At 36.0% G+C, this 16,948-nt stretch overlaps 1 protein-coding gene across 4 annotated transcripts; it reads left to right on the forward strand.

Moving 5' to 3' along the window:
* The first annotated feature begins 3,754 nt into the window (after window positions 1–3,754).
* On the forward strand, window positions 3,755–10,720 carry LOC149925616 (lisH domain-containing protein ARMC9-like). 4 transcript variants are annotated; one of them, XM_090160899.1, is made up of 20 exons: window positions 3,755–3,929; window positions 3,991–4,281; window positions 4,351–4,506; window positions 4,585–4,689; window positions 4,759–4,783; window positions 4,861–4,952; window positions 5,017–5,091; window positions 5,717–5,880; window positions 5,956–6,064; window positions 7,631–7,729; window positions 7,791–8,008; window positions 8,078–8,294; window positions 8,366–8,440; window positions 8,508–8,598; window positions 9,403–9,455; window positions 9,518–9,619; window positions 10,021–10,067; window positions 10,135–10,187; window positions 10,249–10,383; window positions 10,445–10,580. In XM_090160899.1, exons 1-19 carry the CDS (start codon window positions 3,876–3,878, stop codon window positions 10,365–10,367), a joined length of 2,145 nt encoding a protein of 714 aa, XP_090017025.1. In that variant the 5' UTR covers window positions 3,755–3,875; the 3' UTR covers window positions 10,368–10,383; window positions 10,445–10,580. The 4 variants fall into 4 exon arrangements, with proteins under 4 accessions (XP_090017025.1, XP_090017022.1, XP_090017023.1 ...); XM_090160896.1 differs by having other exon boundaries at window positions 3,757–3,929; window positions 10,249–10,363; window positions 10,445–10,720; XM_090160897.1 differs by having other exon boundaries at window positions 3,757–3,929; window positions 7,797–8,008; window positions 10,249–10,363; window positions 10,445–10,720.
* The last annotated feature ends 6,228 nt before the right edge of the window (window positions 10,721–16,948 follow it).

Genomic DNA, 16,948 nt, shown 5'->3' on the forward strand with positions numbered 1-16,948 from the left:
TTCGCTTGCTCCCGCGTCACACGTAGCATTTGACAGCGCCTCGCTAGGAGGAGATTTTCTTCTTGTGATGACTAGCTCTCACAAGGGAAGGTCTTGGACTGTAACTGGGATCCGAGAAAATTTTGACTTTTGTGATGCTCATGTCAAACATGCGTAAGAGTGGTCATTCAAAGTTAAAATTGGGTAAAACGGCCAAAACTGGCCAGTTTGAATCAGGAGTGGTCAATATGGTCAAAAATTGTCCGTTTGCTATGGAAGTGGTCAATATGGTTAAAAATGGTCAGTTTGCTATGGGAGTGGTCAATATGGTTAAAAATTGACAGTTTGCGATGGTAGTGGTCAATATGGTCCAAAATGGTCAGTTTGAATCAAAAGTGGTCAATATGGTCAGTTTGCGATGGAAGTGGTCAATATGGTCCAAAATGGTCAGTTTGCAATGGGAGTCTCCGTAATGGACAAAAATGGTCAGTTTGCTATGGGAGTCTCCATAATGGACAAAAATGGTCAGTTTGCTATGGGAGTCTCCAGAATGGACAAAAATGGTCAGTTTGCTATGGGAGTCTCCAGAATGGACAAAAATTGTCAGTTTGCTATGGGAGTCTCCAGAATGGACAAAAATGGTCAGTTTACCTAACGCCACTAAAACATTGGATTTCGTCAAGTTAGACCACTGCCTTCTATAATAGACCATAGGTAGTTCAAAACAAATTGTTAAAATATTATCTGGCGGCCGCAAGTATTTTTAATTTTTGTTGGAAAATTTCGAAATTGTTTGTATTTGCCGTAATTCCGAACCCGCCATAGATTTTTATGGTTACCATAATACTGGTGGCTGAAACCAAGTGGCTAGAATAAATGGCTAGACTATTCAAAATATACAAAAGTTTAATACATACATGTAACGCCAGACTATCATGATTTTGAAAAAAAATTCGAATGAAATGCATCAATAAATTGGATAGATAAATTTTGATAAGGTGCAGGAACTAAATGTGGATAGCAATATTTTGGGAAAGGTTCGTTTTTTGCGGCAGGAACTAAATTTAAATAGAAATATTTTGGGAAAGGTTCCTTTTTTTGCGGCAGGAACTAAATTTAAATAGCAATATTTTGGGAAAGGTGCTTTTTTGGTGGGAACTAAATGTAACCATGGCACCTTTTATATAGTTAATATCAGGTATTAATTACTTTTAATTTAAAGTGTTTGTTGCAAAACATGCAGATAACTGTTCTCGTGTGTCGTTTCTTTATGGGGAGTGGATGTAGTCAATATCGACCACATAAATCGGAATAACTAACTAGAGCGATTTTTTTAAGTTTTGCCGCGTGCGCCGATTAGAAATTTTGATTTTTACGGTATCGACTATCGAGTGATCTGGCAACACTTGAACGTGGGCTTAATATTTAAGGCGACGATTTTATGTATAGTTAATATGAAATTCTTATTATTTTCGTAGTAGAAATAATGTAAATATAAAAATAGTACAATTATAGTACAATAGGTTGGAAATATAGTACATTTTGGTACTATATAGTACGCTCTCAAAATAATAGTACCATTTATAATATGAAGCAAAATTATGGTATCTGTACCATAATTATAGTACGTATGGCAACGCTGCCTCGGAGAAGCTAGCGCCGTTACGCCACCTAGGCTCGTTTCGGTCGCGAATAATCTTCTAGATTTTCGTCTGAGAAGCAAGCGATTTTAAAAAACAAAGCGTCTGCTAAGCGGATTAAAATCCAGCAGTTAATATCTGAGTCCGCTTTTTAACTATTAAATGTTATATATACCTCGTACCCTAGATTCGAAAAAATTGCCTCAAGCGTAGCAAAGATAATATAGAACTCCGTACCATAGGTTCGATTTCTGCTAGCTTTCTGATTGACGTTTTTGTAACCAAGTGTTTGCCCACTTCCGGTAAGTTACCTCAAAGATAATTTAGACTACGTAACCTAGATTGGAAATGCCGCGAGATTCCTACGGGCTCCCGTCTAACCATACGATTCCCTAGTTGCGGGGGGCAATGTAATAGCGTGGGGGTAAAAAGTCTGAAAAATTCAGTTCGGTTCAGTTTTAAATCTCGTATTTGCAGTCGGTGCTGGCTGCTGGCAGTCTAAACAAAAAAAAATAAAAACGGGTCTGGAGGACGAGGCCCACTGAAACTTTTCAGACTAAACTTCCATCCCCCTCTCCCACTAGGGAATCGCATGAGGCGGCGATGGTTTTTACTTGACGGCATAAATAGCCAGACTATATACTCTTTTTCACGCCTTTATTTTACCCCTCTTACTTGCCTCCCGCTCGTCGGCCATTGCCTCTGCCCTCAGCGGGGAGTCTAACATCCACTCTTTGGGCTCCCGTAATGGAGGATGGGGCTGAAAGGGGAAAATCAAACATGGACACGCCTAGTAAAATACCGCGAAAAAAGAGTGTATTGTGTCTTGAAATCTCCGAAGTCCATTTAACCGTAGAGTTTGCCAACACCGCTTTCTCAACTATGTTTCTCCATTCACGATAGTTTGCGCAAGACGATCGACTAATGCAGTGTTTCCCAAACTATGTACCGCGGAACCCTAGGGTTCCGAGTCATGGTTTTAGGGGTTCCGCGGAACTATTTGAAAAAAATATCTAAAGTGCAATTTTTTTTCAGATACATAAGGGTTCCGCGGTTTCCTCAGCTCCGCACTTGGAGCAAGGGTCCATTGAATTGAAGTGGAAGAGCGTCGTCTTCGTGGTCAGACTACCACAGCTGAGTCACACCATCAGATTGTCGTCACACCTTAGGAGTTGGATCCTCCTAAGCTCACAAGAGCCCGGGTTGAGTTTCGCATCTGGCAGGAATCCGAAACAGCGGTGGTAATCGCTCTACTGCACGCAGATTTAAGTTCAGAAAGATTAGCCGGGCGGAAAAAGTCCACCATGGTAGGGCGCGGTAGACTAGAGACACTGCCTAGACCATCCGCCATTTCGTTGCCCTCCACGCACAGGTCATGGATAGCGGTGACTACCGAAACATTTAGAGCGCTTATGTAAGATGGTGAAGGCGCTTTTGGAATATGAGCAGATGACTACTTGGCGTACGAGATATTCCGACGCATATGAGAGGGCTAGTTGGATGGCCAACAGCTCAATTCTGTTGATGGGACGGCCGAAGTCCACATAGGACCCAACCGACTATTAACCCACTAAAGCCCACGCACTTATAGGTGCTTAAATAAATCATTCTCCAAGGAAATCGCCAAGAATAAATATTTCAGAGAGCCAGGACCCGCTAGGTATTGTTTATATAGTGCTTGTTAAAATAATGGAAACTTTTCACCTGTAAAAAGAGCGTCGTGTTTTTGTGAAAAATTTCGATTATTTTAACAAGCAGTGACTTGCAGGTCGTGGCTCTCGGAAATATTAGGTCTGGGCGATTTCCTTGGAGGATGATTTATTGAAGCGCCTATTCGAAACCAAAAGTTTTAATAGATGGCGCGACCATTGCGTCAAAAATAGCGTATGTGTGGAAAACCAAACAGGGGCTCCATTCGAAGATGGGTTAAATAACTTAAATTTTAAGGCGGAAAAAGGTACTCTCGACATGTTCCAGTAACTATTTCCTATTAAATCAATTGTTTTGAACGCTGTATAAGTTTATTTTTTTATCAATATAGTTCTGTTCGGTTACACCTTTTTCCTAAAATCTCAAAAAGCCTGCGAAATGCGAATACTAATACTTTTTTTGAAAAATCGAACAGCGGTAGCCAACTAGATGGCGATAGTGCAACAAAAAATTAAATCATTATTACTGATCGAAAATCAAAACGGTAACAAGGTACTTGACCTCTCAGTGTTTTGTTTATAACGCCCATAATAATGCATTTTCCAAATGTCCGGATTAATGTTATCCATTAATGGAGAACTAAATGCCATTGTCAAAGAGGTATAATAATTATTTACGTAATAATAGTTGTATATGTTACTATATTTTGTTGCAAATTTAGTATTTAGAACACATCCAACTCAATGAAGTGGCTCAGTTGTTTGAAAAGGAATGTCTCCGGATTGGTAAACCCATCCAAGAATTATCCAAAGATGCCAAAAATGAAAAAATTACCAAAACCAAGAACACATTGTTGAAATGCTTTGATGCTGGAAACCGTTCGGAATTCTTCAATTTATGGGAAGCAGCATTAAGTGAAGAAACAAGGGAAACTACCACTGAATGTCAGAAACTAGAATTTCAGATTCAGGTCCATTTTTCAGTTGCCCCTCTTAGGAAAAAAGATGAATGGGTATAAATGAAATCAAAATCATTTACAGAAAGAGCAAATTGTGTATATTATTATTTAAATCTGTGGTAGATGTCTGATGAAGCTACAGAAGCCATGTTTTATTTCCGATATTATCTGGAAACCAAAGGATCCAATCTTAGCCATCTTCCAGACATTTTGCCCTATTTTGCTTTACCTTACGTTCACGATCCCCGAGATCATCCTTCATTTAAAGACTTATTTGATGTATGCCAAGTTTCAAGTTTATTTTTGCTCTCATTTGTTAGTTTTACTGTTTTTACAGAAACTATTTCTAATGTGTAGGAGTTTTGGGTGACAGAGCTTAGAAGTAATCTTGAATCATTTATATGTGAAAGTATGAAAGAAATGAACGATGCTCAGTATCAGCCTCAGCTTATACATCTCTATGTAAATAAATTTACATAAATAAATAATGCCTTTAAAATATCCTCATAATATATAATTTGTTTTTGGTAGAATGCAAGTAATCAAGCATTTGAAGGTATAGTGAAACAAAGCATCGAATTGATCTATTCAGTTAACAGATGGTGAATCTAAAAATATTGCCTTTTATTATAGATGTGCAGAGAGAGTTAAGGTCATTGGAGGGAAGTTTCGAAAGTGTGGAAAAAATGTGTGCCTTAAAATCACGCCAATTATTAAAATTACAAGTAAATTTTTATTTTTTAATATACTGTTGATTTTGGAATAAATTAGTAATCATTACCTTTACAGGAAGATCAACAGAAGTTGATGCTGGTGGCAGCGGATTTGGTTCTAGCTGTTGAGGCTGCTGTAAAGGGGGATTTGGTATACATTTAAACATTAGATAAAATAATTCAGGACAACTATGCTGTATGTTTCATAGTACCAAGGCTGCGTTCAGTAAGATTCAACAGAGAAGAAACAGTTTGGCGAAAAAATATTTTTGTTGAGACCGTTGCTTAACGTTTTGTTGAACACTTTTCACGATTGCTATAAATTTTGTAAAATATAATCTGCAACATTATTCTCAGCCAGCCTACCCGAAAGCTGTGACGTCAAAAAACCGTTGATCAACAAAATAACCGGCTCTTCCAGCTGCTTACTTCATTGACTCTCCGCTCTCAAACGTGACGGCAAAACCAGAAATGCGAAAAGTCGTACAGTAGCGAATGGGCATTCAATGGCCCAACCGTTTATCGTTACTGAACGCAGCCCGAGCTTGTTGTCTCGACCATGTAATGATCCCAAATGGGGAAGACTTACAATTTTGTACACTTTTCATCAGTATTTGTTGGTTCTGAATGCTTCGTGGTTTGTACAAAAAATGACATGAGGCATTAAATTGAGGAGATAAGTGTTGAGGGTGGGTAATGTCTGGGATACCCCTATTTGTCTGTGTTTAAACTAGATATTTCTTAGACTATTGGATAATATTTTATATTTTTTCCAGCAAAATATAGATAATTTATTGGAAAAAGCGTCATCTCGGTTTCCTGAGCTGTTTCAACTACAAAGTGATGTAGACAACAGAAATGTAGCTGTTGAACATTCAACGTCTGTCAGCAATTTTTCTTTAGCACAACAAATGAAAGAGTTCCTACATAAACAATCATTGTTAGTGTTATTTAAAAAATTTAAATGTTTTATACTTTAAAAAAAAAAGAGTCAAAGGTGAAATTTTTTTTTCAGAGAAGTACTTGATCCAGTTTTAGTTGATTTGGATTTTGAAAAAATCAAAAGGGATCTGGTCATTCTGGAACCAAGGTGTAAAGCATTGCTGTTGCAAGCGCTAAGATGGGTATTAATTCCTTTTTCAATCTTAGTTTGACCATTGACAAATAAGAAATATATCCAGGACAGCTATCCCATAGCTTGTCCAGTATTAAGCTTGTTGTCTTTACAACTTAAAGCAACAGTCGGCTCTATCATTGCCACCTGTATTATCATAGGGCACTTGTTATTAGAGATGGCAATGAATCTATAGATTCTTTTACAAAGATTATTCCTAGGGGAATTCATAGCTTGACCAAGGATCCTATATGTTAGAAGGATAGGTAGCCCTCCGGCCAGCCCGTGTTTTCAAAACGCCGGCAGCGCCGTCGATATTAAGAGAGCCTCTAAACGTGGGACGTCTTGTTTCTATTCCCTCAAGGACAAATTTTAGCGGTGCTTCCTCCATGTTTTGTTCTTGACGGAATCTAAAGACGGATTCTCTATCGCGCATGACCCACCGACGGCGTTGCCATTTTTCGTCCCTCGCCTCATATCCTTCTAACATATAGGATCCTTGGCTTGACCATGAGGACCCATTAGGGGGGAAATATTTCAATAGAGGAGGCATAGGTAGGATGGGCGTGGCGGCCGCCACATGGGTGATTGTAAAGGGGGGGGGGGGGGGCGATACGCAATGGTGCCATCTATTAATGGCAAAGGAAGCTAAGATTCAAAATAGCAAAACGATAACGTCGTCAGAGAACCATTGTAAAGTATTATAATTAGGTAACTTATACTGTAAATAGTGGTCTTTAACCTAAATTATCTATGCCATATAAAATATATTGTTAAAAATTACTATAATTAAAATAATGCGTAATAAAAACAATTAAATTCTAATTCTTATAATTTAAGTTATCGTCAAATTATCAAACGAACCAATCAATGCGAGGGGTACTTTTATGTCCCGCCTTTTTTGGTCTAAATGTAGTGTAATGATTTTGACACTAGCGACATCTGTTGAAAAAAGAGCTACTACACGTCGAGCTGACACTTGCTTTAAGGTTCACTATGGTTGCCTATTAGATTTTGAAAAAATTTTGTTCCTATGTTCTTTGGAACATAAAAAATCAAATTCTCGATTTTCCGAATGCATTCCCACTAAATGTCAGAATTCTTTGAATAAAATTTTAATTTAGGCACCATCAGAAGTAATTGAACCGAAGTTATCGAAATAGCGCTCAGAATCGGAGGGTGTTTTCCTTATGAAAATTATGATAAAATCGAGTCAAATAAAAGCTAATTTCCATCCCTGTCTTTTGACTTGGGAATTGTGGGTATAGCTATTTCTATGTATAATAAATGGATTCATAAAAACAAAAACATTTTTTTTTGGCCAAAATTTGAAATTCAAGGTCAAAAGGTAACTTTTTAAGGAAAACACCTCCAACCTGTTGAGTATAGCAGTCTGATATCTTCGGTTCATTTACTTTTGGCGTCATTTAATTAGTAATAGTTCCTTCTATCTATCATAGTACTTCACTAATTAGTCTGTTATTTTACTTTTGGTAAACATGAAAAACGTGTCTTACAAAAGCTTTATAACTGCAATTAGATTATTTAATTTAAGCTATACTTTTGCCATCTTTAGCGCCTAACTAAAGCAAATTCCGAGGAACAGAAAGAAATAGTACTCTCATCATACATTATTAATGATGTATTGGGGTGTCAAAAGTCATCGCAATTTTGGGTGCGTGTGATGAAGTGGGTTTAATTTCAGCATAGTTATAATTAATATTTGTTTAATTTAGCAACAGATTGTACAATTAGTCAAAACGAACAATATAACATTGTTGGAAAGCATAACGCGGTTTTTGAACGCATTAGCGTCATTTCAAAAAGGAAGAGCGTATTTGGCGCTGTGTCCGGACCTTTTAATTTCACTGCAAGATCATGTACTTCAATCGAAAACCAATGATGATGTGACAAGAAATATGATACTTGGTGTATTGCAAAAACTAAGTCTCAGGTCAGCACTTATCTAAATTTTATTATTTTTATCTTAGAAGACGTAATGAATATTGAATTTTATTTTCAGGCATAATCTTCAGCTAAACATGATTGAGAAGGGCATGATTGAATGGCTGGTATCAGCTTTGGAGAAGGTGGAAAGTCTAGATTCTTATTGCCTAGAATATTCTTGTGCTCTGCTCATGAATTTATGCCTGACTCACTTGGGCCGTAACGTCTGCAAAGGCATGTTAAACCGCGTGTTGCATCTGTTCCTCAAACTTTTAAAGTTCAACAATGTGGAGGTATTGTAGGCAAAAGCTTGGAGTGAGAGCTTGAATCGGACATCTACTAACCGAATTCAACCCTAATAAAGGTTCTGCCTTACGTTAATGGAGGTCTTTTCAGCATTTTAACTGACAGTGAAATTCGATTTAAAGCCAAAGAAATGGTAATTTTATGCTGATATAGGACTAAGTATTAAATTTCAATCTAATCATACGCAATCACAATCATAGGGTCTACTAGATGCCCTTGAAAGAGTCAAATGTCAGATGAACCTAGATAGCTCTCGTCAAGTTGATTATGTCTTGAAAAAATTGCTCTCAGGTACTATCAGGACTCCATAACTCTACTTGAAATGAATAGAGAGGTTAAGCAAAGAGCTTTATGTTTTTGTACAACAATGTCAAAAGTCAAGGATAATTTTGTTTTCACAATAAGTGCCTTAGTTATTATATTAATTTGATCTTAAACACCATCACATATATACTTTGGAGTCAAATATTTTATATCTTTAGGGCTTTTGACACAATTTGTATAATTTGTAAGGGATACATAGAATTTTTGGTGCCCCATGTATTATATTCCAATAGAATTACTCCCCTTTTAAATATTTAAAAATTGAATTCAGAAATGCTATATTAAACTTTGCTTGTTATGGTGGAGAGTAACGGTAAATTAAACTATTTGCTTGTTCTGGTGGAGAGAATGACTGCACCTCTGCTATTCGTTAAAGTCAGAGTATGGGGGCTACACTTTTTATTCCTCTTGATAAAATCATCTGTTTAACAAGAATTTATCTGGTAATATGGCCACCGGCAGCCATTTTAGGAAACCTTTTTTACCTTGGCTTGAACCATTCGCCACCACAGAATATAAGTTAAATGACGTCATAGGGTTACCCTACTACAAAATCCCAGAACAAGCAAAAAGTATCCACATACTGATTAAACTGAACTGTAAACTTGTTTAACAGTCTATCAAAATTTAGAGAATTAACTTTATAACTTATAAAGCCACAGCCCAAGTTCCGTGACAAAATAAAATAGGCATACGGGCAGATAATAATTTCTAGTAATGTGATGGTATTTAATCCAACAATTTTGTAAATAATAAATTTTTATTTATAAGATGACAACAATGATAATGAGTCAAATGATGAGGATGGTGATGACGAGGATGAAGTAACCCTAGATACTATAAATTTTTGAATAACATGATTTTAAAAATTTTGGATTTGATGTAGGAAGAAATTGAAATTGAGCCTGAAATTGATTGCGATGATCCAGTAATATCAGGTCCCAATGATAAATCAGGAGAGAAATTGTTAAGCTGCAATTATGCAAATGTAAAGTGGTATTAGTTTACAAATGTTGATTTTTTTTTCGATATCGTAATTTAATCAATTCTGATACCAATAATGAATTTTCATACTGATATGTAACCTGGCCATCTGAATTAATGGCTTTAAAAGTTGCTTGATGACTTAGGCCTAAGGTGGTGCCTTGGGTATTAGCCTAGCTGCTAAAAATAAATTTAAATTTAAAATTTATGACAAATTAATTCCAATTTTTTAATTGAAAAAACCTGACATAGGAGTTGAAACTATTATTAGTTAAAAATCGGTAACTTAGACGCAACTAATTGATTGGTAAAATCATGATATCGATAAATCAATCTTACATTGGACTTTTCTCGTTAATTTTAAACAAAATCTGTTAAAATAAATATTAAACTGCACTAAATCAGCCAAAAAATTCAATGCGACAGTTTATTCAATTTAATAAGAAGAATGGGTAAATATATAAAAGTTTATTTCATATTTGATTTTCAAAAACTATATCTATTTCTTTATCCATGTAGTCAAGACTTAAATAATCAAAGTAACGACGAAAAGAAGTGTAATGCACAACCGAGTATGTGTTGAAAGTGGCCCATTTTTTATATATAGTTTTCTAATAAAATGCAAATGATTAGAATTGGATGCTGCAGCCACTGAACTTGTAAGAAGACTGACCGGGGAGCCTTCCAAAGTGATAATCCAAGCTGAAACTCAGGCCAATCCTGGAGTTTATAATGTCGAAGGCATTCAGTAATGCTTAAATCATTATAGTAATTTTTGTCGTATAATACGCTGTTGTCTTTTATTATAATAAAATTTTGCTTTTCTCAGTGCTCAGGAATTTGCATTAGCATTTAGTTCAAGACCGAAAATCCCTCGTTCTCCGGAACCTGATGAAATTCTAACGTCTAGTCATGGTGAAATCAAATCCTCTTACAGTGATTCTAGTCCTGTTGGATCCAGCGTTATTAGTCCATTTCATACACCAAGACACACTTAAATTTGATTTTTTTCCGCAATATTGATCCAGCATCCGTCCATTTTTACAGTTTTTAAATTATATTTAATGTAGCTTTAGTATTCCTGAATTTTAATAAATTAATATAAAATAAAGCAGGTGGAAATTCTTTAAATGCCTATCGTATTTTTTAATATTAATTACATAATCGTTTCATAATATTCCTTTATTTTATAATTTTTTCTTTATTTCGATTGTTTTCCTATAACTTCCTATAATTTGTCAAGTTTACTATATTTTACAATTTTTTTATGTATTTTTCGTAATAGTTCTTTTTATAAAATATCCTTGGCAATCTTGTTGAAATGTTGCCCCCCCCCCCGCTTCAGCTGTGGATCCGTTTTCTCTCCTACTAAAGAGTTTATGAACTCATTCTTAGGCATTGGCTGAACTATTCCAGGGTAACATTTCAACAAGTTGGGCAAGCGTAAAGACATTTTATAAAATCAACTATTACAGAACCTACTTTCTAAAATCTCATTTAGCTTTCTAATACGCGCGTTGACAACACAAACTTTACCTAGACGAGCAGATGTTCGATTATCTACATGGCACATTAAAAATATTATTTTTGAATGTTATAAAGCGGTAAACGATTTTTCAAGACGATTTTATATTACATTTAAGTTCATATAAACGGGAAAATTTGTATGTTGAATATTTCTTATATCATTTGGTAGGTTGATTCGCTCGCGTTCTACATGTCGAACAGTCTCATCGGTGTCGTGTTTTCTTTTCAAAGCATTGATACTGGTCTTTTGGATTTATTCCTTACGGCAGTCAATATGAACTTAAATTGAAGTGACCCATTATTCCGACTTTCCCATCATTTTGTCTCACACAACCTTCACAATAGCTTCATTTTCAAGCGATTTATTGCAAAAATAACAAGAGTTAGCTGGCGAGGGACTAATCACTCTTAGAAAGTCTGTACACCGGATTACGCTTAGATTAGCACTGCCAAAGGCAGGGACTTCAAAGATTACGCATAATCCCATTAGTACAGTCAAAGGTACGGCTCTGTACACCGATTACGCGGAGTGATCAGCCCCTCGTTAGCTGGGTGGTAAATTTTAAACGCGGTTACATGAAGAGCGGCGGATGCGTTTTAAGACAAAGGCGCAAAATTGTAAGACGCGTTTCGGATACAACGTTAAAACCACGAATACGACACAACGATTGCTCGTATGTAAAATGTTCAGAGAACATTTTATGTGGGAAATAGCCGGACCCTAATGTTCATATTTGGGTTTAAAGCCGTACATACAATACTAACGTAGATATTCGCGATCAACCATTACTGTGCACCGGTTTCCCCCATAACCATTGCTCGTAAAACAACTATTTCTAACAGTAACCTGTGAAAAGATATGTTTTTGTTTGAGTAATTACTCCAAAAATATTTAATTACGGAATTTTGAACCATTCTTTATTTTTTATTAAAAAAAAACTAGTTTTCTATGATTTGAAAGAAACGCGTTTTCTAGTGCGTTCTTAGCGATTGGAAATTATGGTAAAAAGAAAACTAACACATTCAGTACGTTGCGTAATGAGTGGGCAAAAAATTTACAGAAGTCATATTAGACTGCAATTTATGAAGTGTAAGCCTAAGCAGTAATCACCATTAAATTTCAGCTAAGAATATAAGTAATTCTTTATTTTCAGCATGGTTTGAAACGATTTAGGGTGAATAGTTAAATAAACAATTTAATGATGATAAAGTTAAATAAAAGCGTATTAAGTAATTACTATTCACATTCATTATCAGTTAGCAAATTTAATGTATTTTTAAAAAATACATATATAAAAGATTCGAAGCTAATTTTTATTAACAAAATCATAATTTTAGGTTTTAGTTTATAATTGATATGATAACTAAACAAAAAATACCTATTCTATGTAATTAGTTAAAAACCGAGTTTAATCTTTAACAAGTGTCAACTCAATCAATATAATGAAAGCACGCTTCCGGAAAGTGGTTCCCGATGCAATAAAGCCAGGTTCACACTTACCCCTGAAATCAATTAAGCCGCGTTCACACTAGACACTTTGGAACCGTTTTAAAACGATTTCGAAAGTACAAATTGTAAAATTTGCTGTTGAATGTATTTATCGTATGGCTATTAATACAGTTGACACCGAAAATGTTCAATTTTAGCTTTCGAAACCGTTTAAAAACGGTTCCAAAGTGTCTAGTGTGAACACGGCTTTAATTTTTGATAACTAGTTTTCAAACTCAGCGTGAGAAATCGCTTCGTGTCGGTTCGCTTAGAATCGCTTTCAAAACTTCAAGACAGCTGCTTGGAACGACAAAAGTTACTTGCAAAGAGATATCGCATCGCTCTCTGTAGCCCCTTTCTGGCAGGCTGAAATTCCACTTTCGTTTAGCGTTCGATAAACCTGTCGATTTTCTTCAAACTATAATTTTACTCTCGTACTATAAAGTAGGCTTTTTTCGGGTATTTAAATATACTTCCGATATTTTGGCGATAATTAAAGAAGTACCTTTTTGTTAATTTAAGAATGGGGTAAATTTTACTTTATGGGAACGGGTGCCGTAGAACACGCGACGGACGTATTAAGTCGCAAAAAGTGTGCAAACCATACTAAGCCTTTTGGAAACCAAAATTCGACTGTAGTAGAACTCGTGAAGATGAAATCATGTTTCAATTATTTCTTTTGGACTATACTACAATAAAATGGAATTATTTTCTAATATTGTGGACGTTTTTTGACAAATCATTGTCGAATTCTTCCAACATACTTCGGGATCTGGGGGAAAATTGGGGCTTTGGGTGGGGAAAATATATAATCGTATAAAATATTGAAATTTAGTTAGCCTCCCAAGAAGAAAATTTGGAAAGGAAATTTCCTAGTAGAGAGGCCATTGATTGGGAGAAGGTGTATGAATTGGCCTCGCAAGTAGGAATTTTGTAAAGGAAATTTCCTAGTAGAGAGGCCATTGATTGGGAGAAGGTGTATGAATTAGCCTCGCAAGTAGGAATTTTGGAAAGGAAATTTCCTAGTAGAGAGGCCATTGAATAGGAAAAGGTTAATCAATTGGCCTCGCAAGTAGGAATTTTGGAAAGGAAATTTCCTAGTAGAGAGCCCAATCGGTATCGAAAAGCAGGAAATCTTTATCTAACTAGGAAATTTCTAGAGAAGGAATTTTAAATGTGGTAGTTAGATGAGGATTTGGCAACCTTGCTTTAGTACTTAATGCTTAAGGCTTGGTACTGCTCCTCTAGGTCGCGTTACAGACGGCCCAGCTTGATTAGCTAGTTTGGGGTTGGGGTGGCGCCGCGCGCCCCCAGCGCTCGAGCGAAGCGAGTGCGCGCCACCGTTAGGTGGCAATACTTAAAATACATCATCTATTGGTTTGAATATTAAGCAAGACTATCTATCGATTTTGTAGGCCAAATACCAACGAGACTTACGATATCGCCCAATATTCGTCTACTTTAGCCTACATTCTAAAACATGCTTAAAAAAGTGCACGTCCATCACGTGCTCTACGTGCTCAAAACGCTAAAAATATTGAAGTACAAATAATATAAATATTACTCTACCTATATTGGAGTGTATAACGTAATTTTTGGAATTGAAAATACAACTTCAATTCTCGATGTTTCTCGAAAAGCGGCGGTTTATTTTAAATAAAATGGTGTTATTGAGTGATTGTTTAAAAACAAATTAAATATAAAACAAAATGGCGGCGGATACCTTATACTATAATTCTACCAAATTTCCTTTACAAAATTCCTACTTGGGAGGCCAATTCAATCACCTTCTCCCAATGAATGGCCTCTCTACTAGGAAATTTCCTTTACAAAATTCCTACTTGCGAGGCCAATTCATACACCTTCTCCCAATGAATGGCCTCTCTACTAGGAAATTTCCTTTCCAAAATTCCTACTTGAGAGGCTAACTAAATTTCAATATTTTATACGATTATATATTTTCCCCACCCAAAGCCCCAATTTTCCCCCAGATCCCGAAGTATGTTGGAAGAATTCGAAAATGATATGTCAAAAAACGTCCAAAATATTAGAAAATAATTTCATTTTATTGTAGTCTAGTCCAAAAGAATGAATTGATACATGATTTCAACTTCACGAGTTCTACTACATTCGAATTTTGATTTCCAAAATGCTTAGTATGGTTTGCACACTTTTTGCGACTTAATACGTCCGTCGCGTGTTCTACGGCACCCGTTCCCATAAAGTAAAATTTTTCCTAAGAAGGTAAATAGGAAGTTATAATATGCCAATAAATAAATTTAAAATTTGCGCCAAAATAGATGTGAGTTACGCCCAACTCTTGTAGCTGTTTTTCCCACAACCGATAACACAACCTCTTGTTCCTCCCCTTTTGGCAGTTTCTGAAGAACTGAAAATAATATACTATCATTAAAAATTGAACATTCAATAAAATAAGCGAAAATATTTATTATTAATTACCTGTTTTGTCTCTCCATCTCGTTTGAAAATCGTATTTTACACCTAAACTGATTAAGCCTTTCCGATAACTTAAGTAGCAGACGATTTATACGGTCCTAGCTAAGCAGACGGAAATCGCAAAAATGTTGATACCCATAATACCTAGCGAATCCCCAGTAGATGGCGCGTTTCAAACGAAAAAGATCTAGTGCTACCACACTGTAATCAAAGTTGCCCGTACTTATGTACTATAATATAATTTCATTTTTGTGGCCTGGTAACGCTGAGTTACTTTCGTTATTCAGAACGCTCATCGTCACCAAATAGTTTCATTTCGGAAAAGTTTTGCTTTTGAAGCGTTTGTTACAATTTACAATAAGTTTGCTTCGCTGGTTGGTTAATATTCAAAATCGTTTCCCTTTGATATGTTCTAATTAAAGAGCTTTAGGATTATTATAAATTCATGATTTTATGTTACCTGCTTAAATGAAATACGGGAACGAAATAATATTGTCGCCTTCTTGGCGAACTTGTTTTAATTGTAAATTTTTTTCAGCCTTTAAATATGGCGCGGGAATTTGAAATTTGTTCCGCGTTTGCAACATTTTTTTAAAAGGGGGCGCTAGTAGTCGAGGACTACGTTGAGAAGACGCGTTTTTTAAGAGGATAGCTGTCCTGGATATTCTTTTATTTCTCTATGGTTTAGGTAACGTTTGCGTTGTCAACGCGCATTTTAGAAAGCAAATGAGATTTTGGAAAGTAGGTTGTAATTCGGAACGATATTTATACTTTTCGAGAATTTGGTCATCAGTGAATTATAAATATGACTTGAAATAAGTTTCAAGGTTTATTTAAAAGCTAGTTTCATAACTTTTCATCCATTGGTTCGTTCACAATATATCTTTGAAGTAGACCAAAATTTTAAGACTGTGAATCTTGCCCAGTCTTAAGCGTCGGTTTAATCTACCGTGAATTTTTAAACGGAAAAACCCGATTACTATCGTTAAATGATGGCGAACGCTCCTTGTAATACGAAACAAACAGTGGCGTAACTAGGAACTCCGGGCCCCCCCCCCCGCGAAAAACGACTAGGGGCCTTTTCAAATAGCACCGATTTTAATCATAAACGTTTGGGGGGCCCCTAGTTCTCTGCCCCCCCCCGCGCCGCGTGGTCTGCAGGGGCACTATTTACGCCGCTGGAAACAAATAACGAAATACGTGGGATTTTTGGCGTTAAAGGGACTTAGAACCTATTTTAGAGAATATACGTATAGAAAAGGTCACGCTCTTTTGGTAGGCAATTATATATTTAATCTTTAAAGAAGACAGCTCAGTAGTTCAGGGGCAATGCATACAAGAGACGTCGGTAACTAAAAAGGTCTACGATATAACAATTAATGTAAGTAATTTAATTGTATTTCGAATAACCGCTCTCTCCCTAGATGTGTATCTGGGCATACGCATGAACTTTGGGCCCGTCAATTTCAAAAATAAAATTATAAATTATTTCTTAAAAGGTTTTATTTGGGTTTCTTTTAAACTTATTTAATATGGAAAAATGTTAATCAAATATTTTTTCTAAAACGGTTTGTTAATTTACTTTAAATCATCGCTACATTTTACATTAGCCTCAACGGGAATTATAGTTTATTTTAAACCAAGTTACGCGCGAGATCGCCTCTAAAGGCGCTGCGCGTCAATCGCTCGAACTATATTGTCTGATAATAATAACAAGTTGGCAAGCCAAAATATACCTCTCCTCGGAAGAATTGTGGTATTAATTTCGAGATAACCCTTAAAGATATATCTCCGCAATTTAGAGTTATTTGTTAAAGGCAGGGGGGCTAAAGCCCACTTCAGCCCACCCTTAGCGCCGCT

The sequence above is a fragment of the Leiobunum rupestre genome, chromosome 10 (genome assembly GCF_980474605.1).
Source record: "Leiobunum rupestre chromosome 10, qqLeiRupe1.1.hap1, whole genome shotgun sequence".
Classification (NCBI taxonomy): domain Eukaryota; kingdom Metazoa; phylum Arthropoda; class Arachnida; order Opiliones; family Sclerosomatidae; genus Leiobunum; species Leiobunum rupestre.

What these genes read in the sequence shown, in the direction of transcription:
- LOC149925616 (XM_090160896.1), top strand. Translation starts at nt 3,876, where the DNA reads ATGTCCGGATTAATGTTATCCATTAATGGAGAACTAAATGCCATTGTC. An exon ending in AAAAGTCATCGCAATTTTGG is followed by an intron (nt 7,730 to 7,790) that starts GTGCGTGTGATG and finishes TGTTTAATTTAG; the next exon opens with CAACAGATTGTACAATTAGT. An exon ending in TTGCAAAAACTAAGTCTCAG is followed by an intron (nt 8,009 to 8,077) that starts GTCAGCACTTAT and finishes TTTTATTTTCAG; the next exon opens with GCATAATCTTCAGCTAAACA.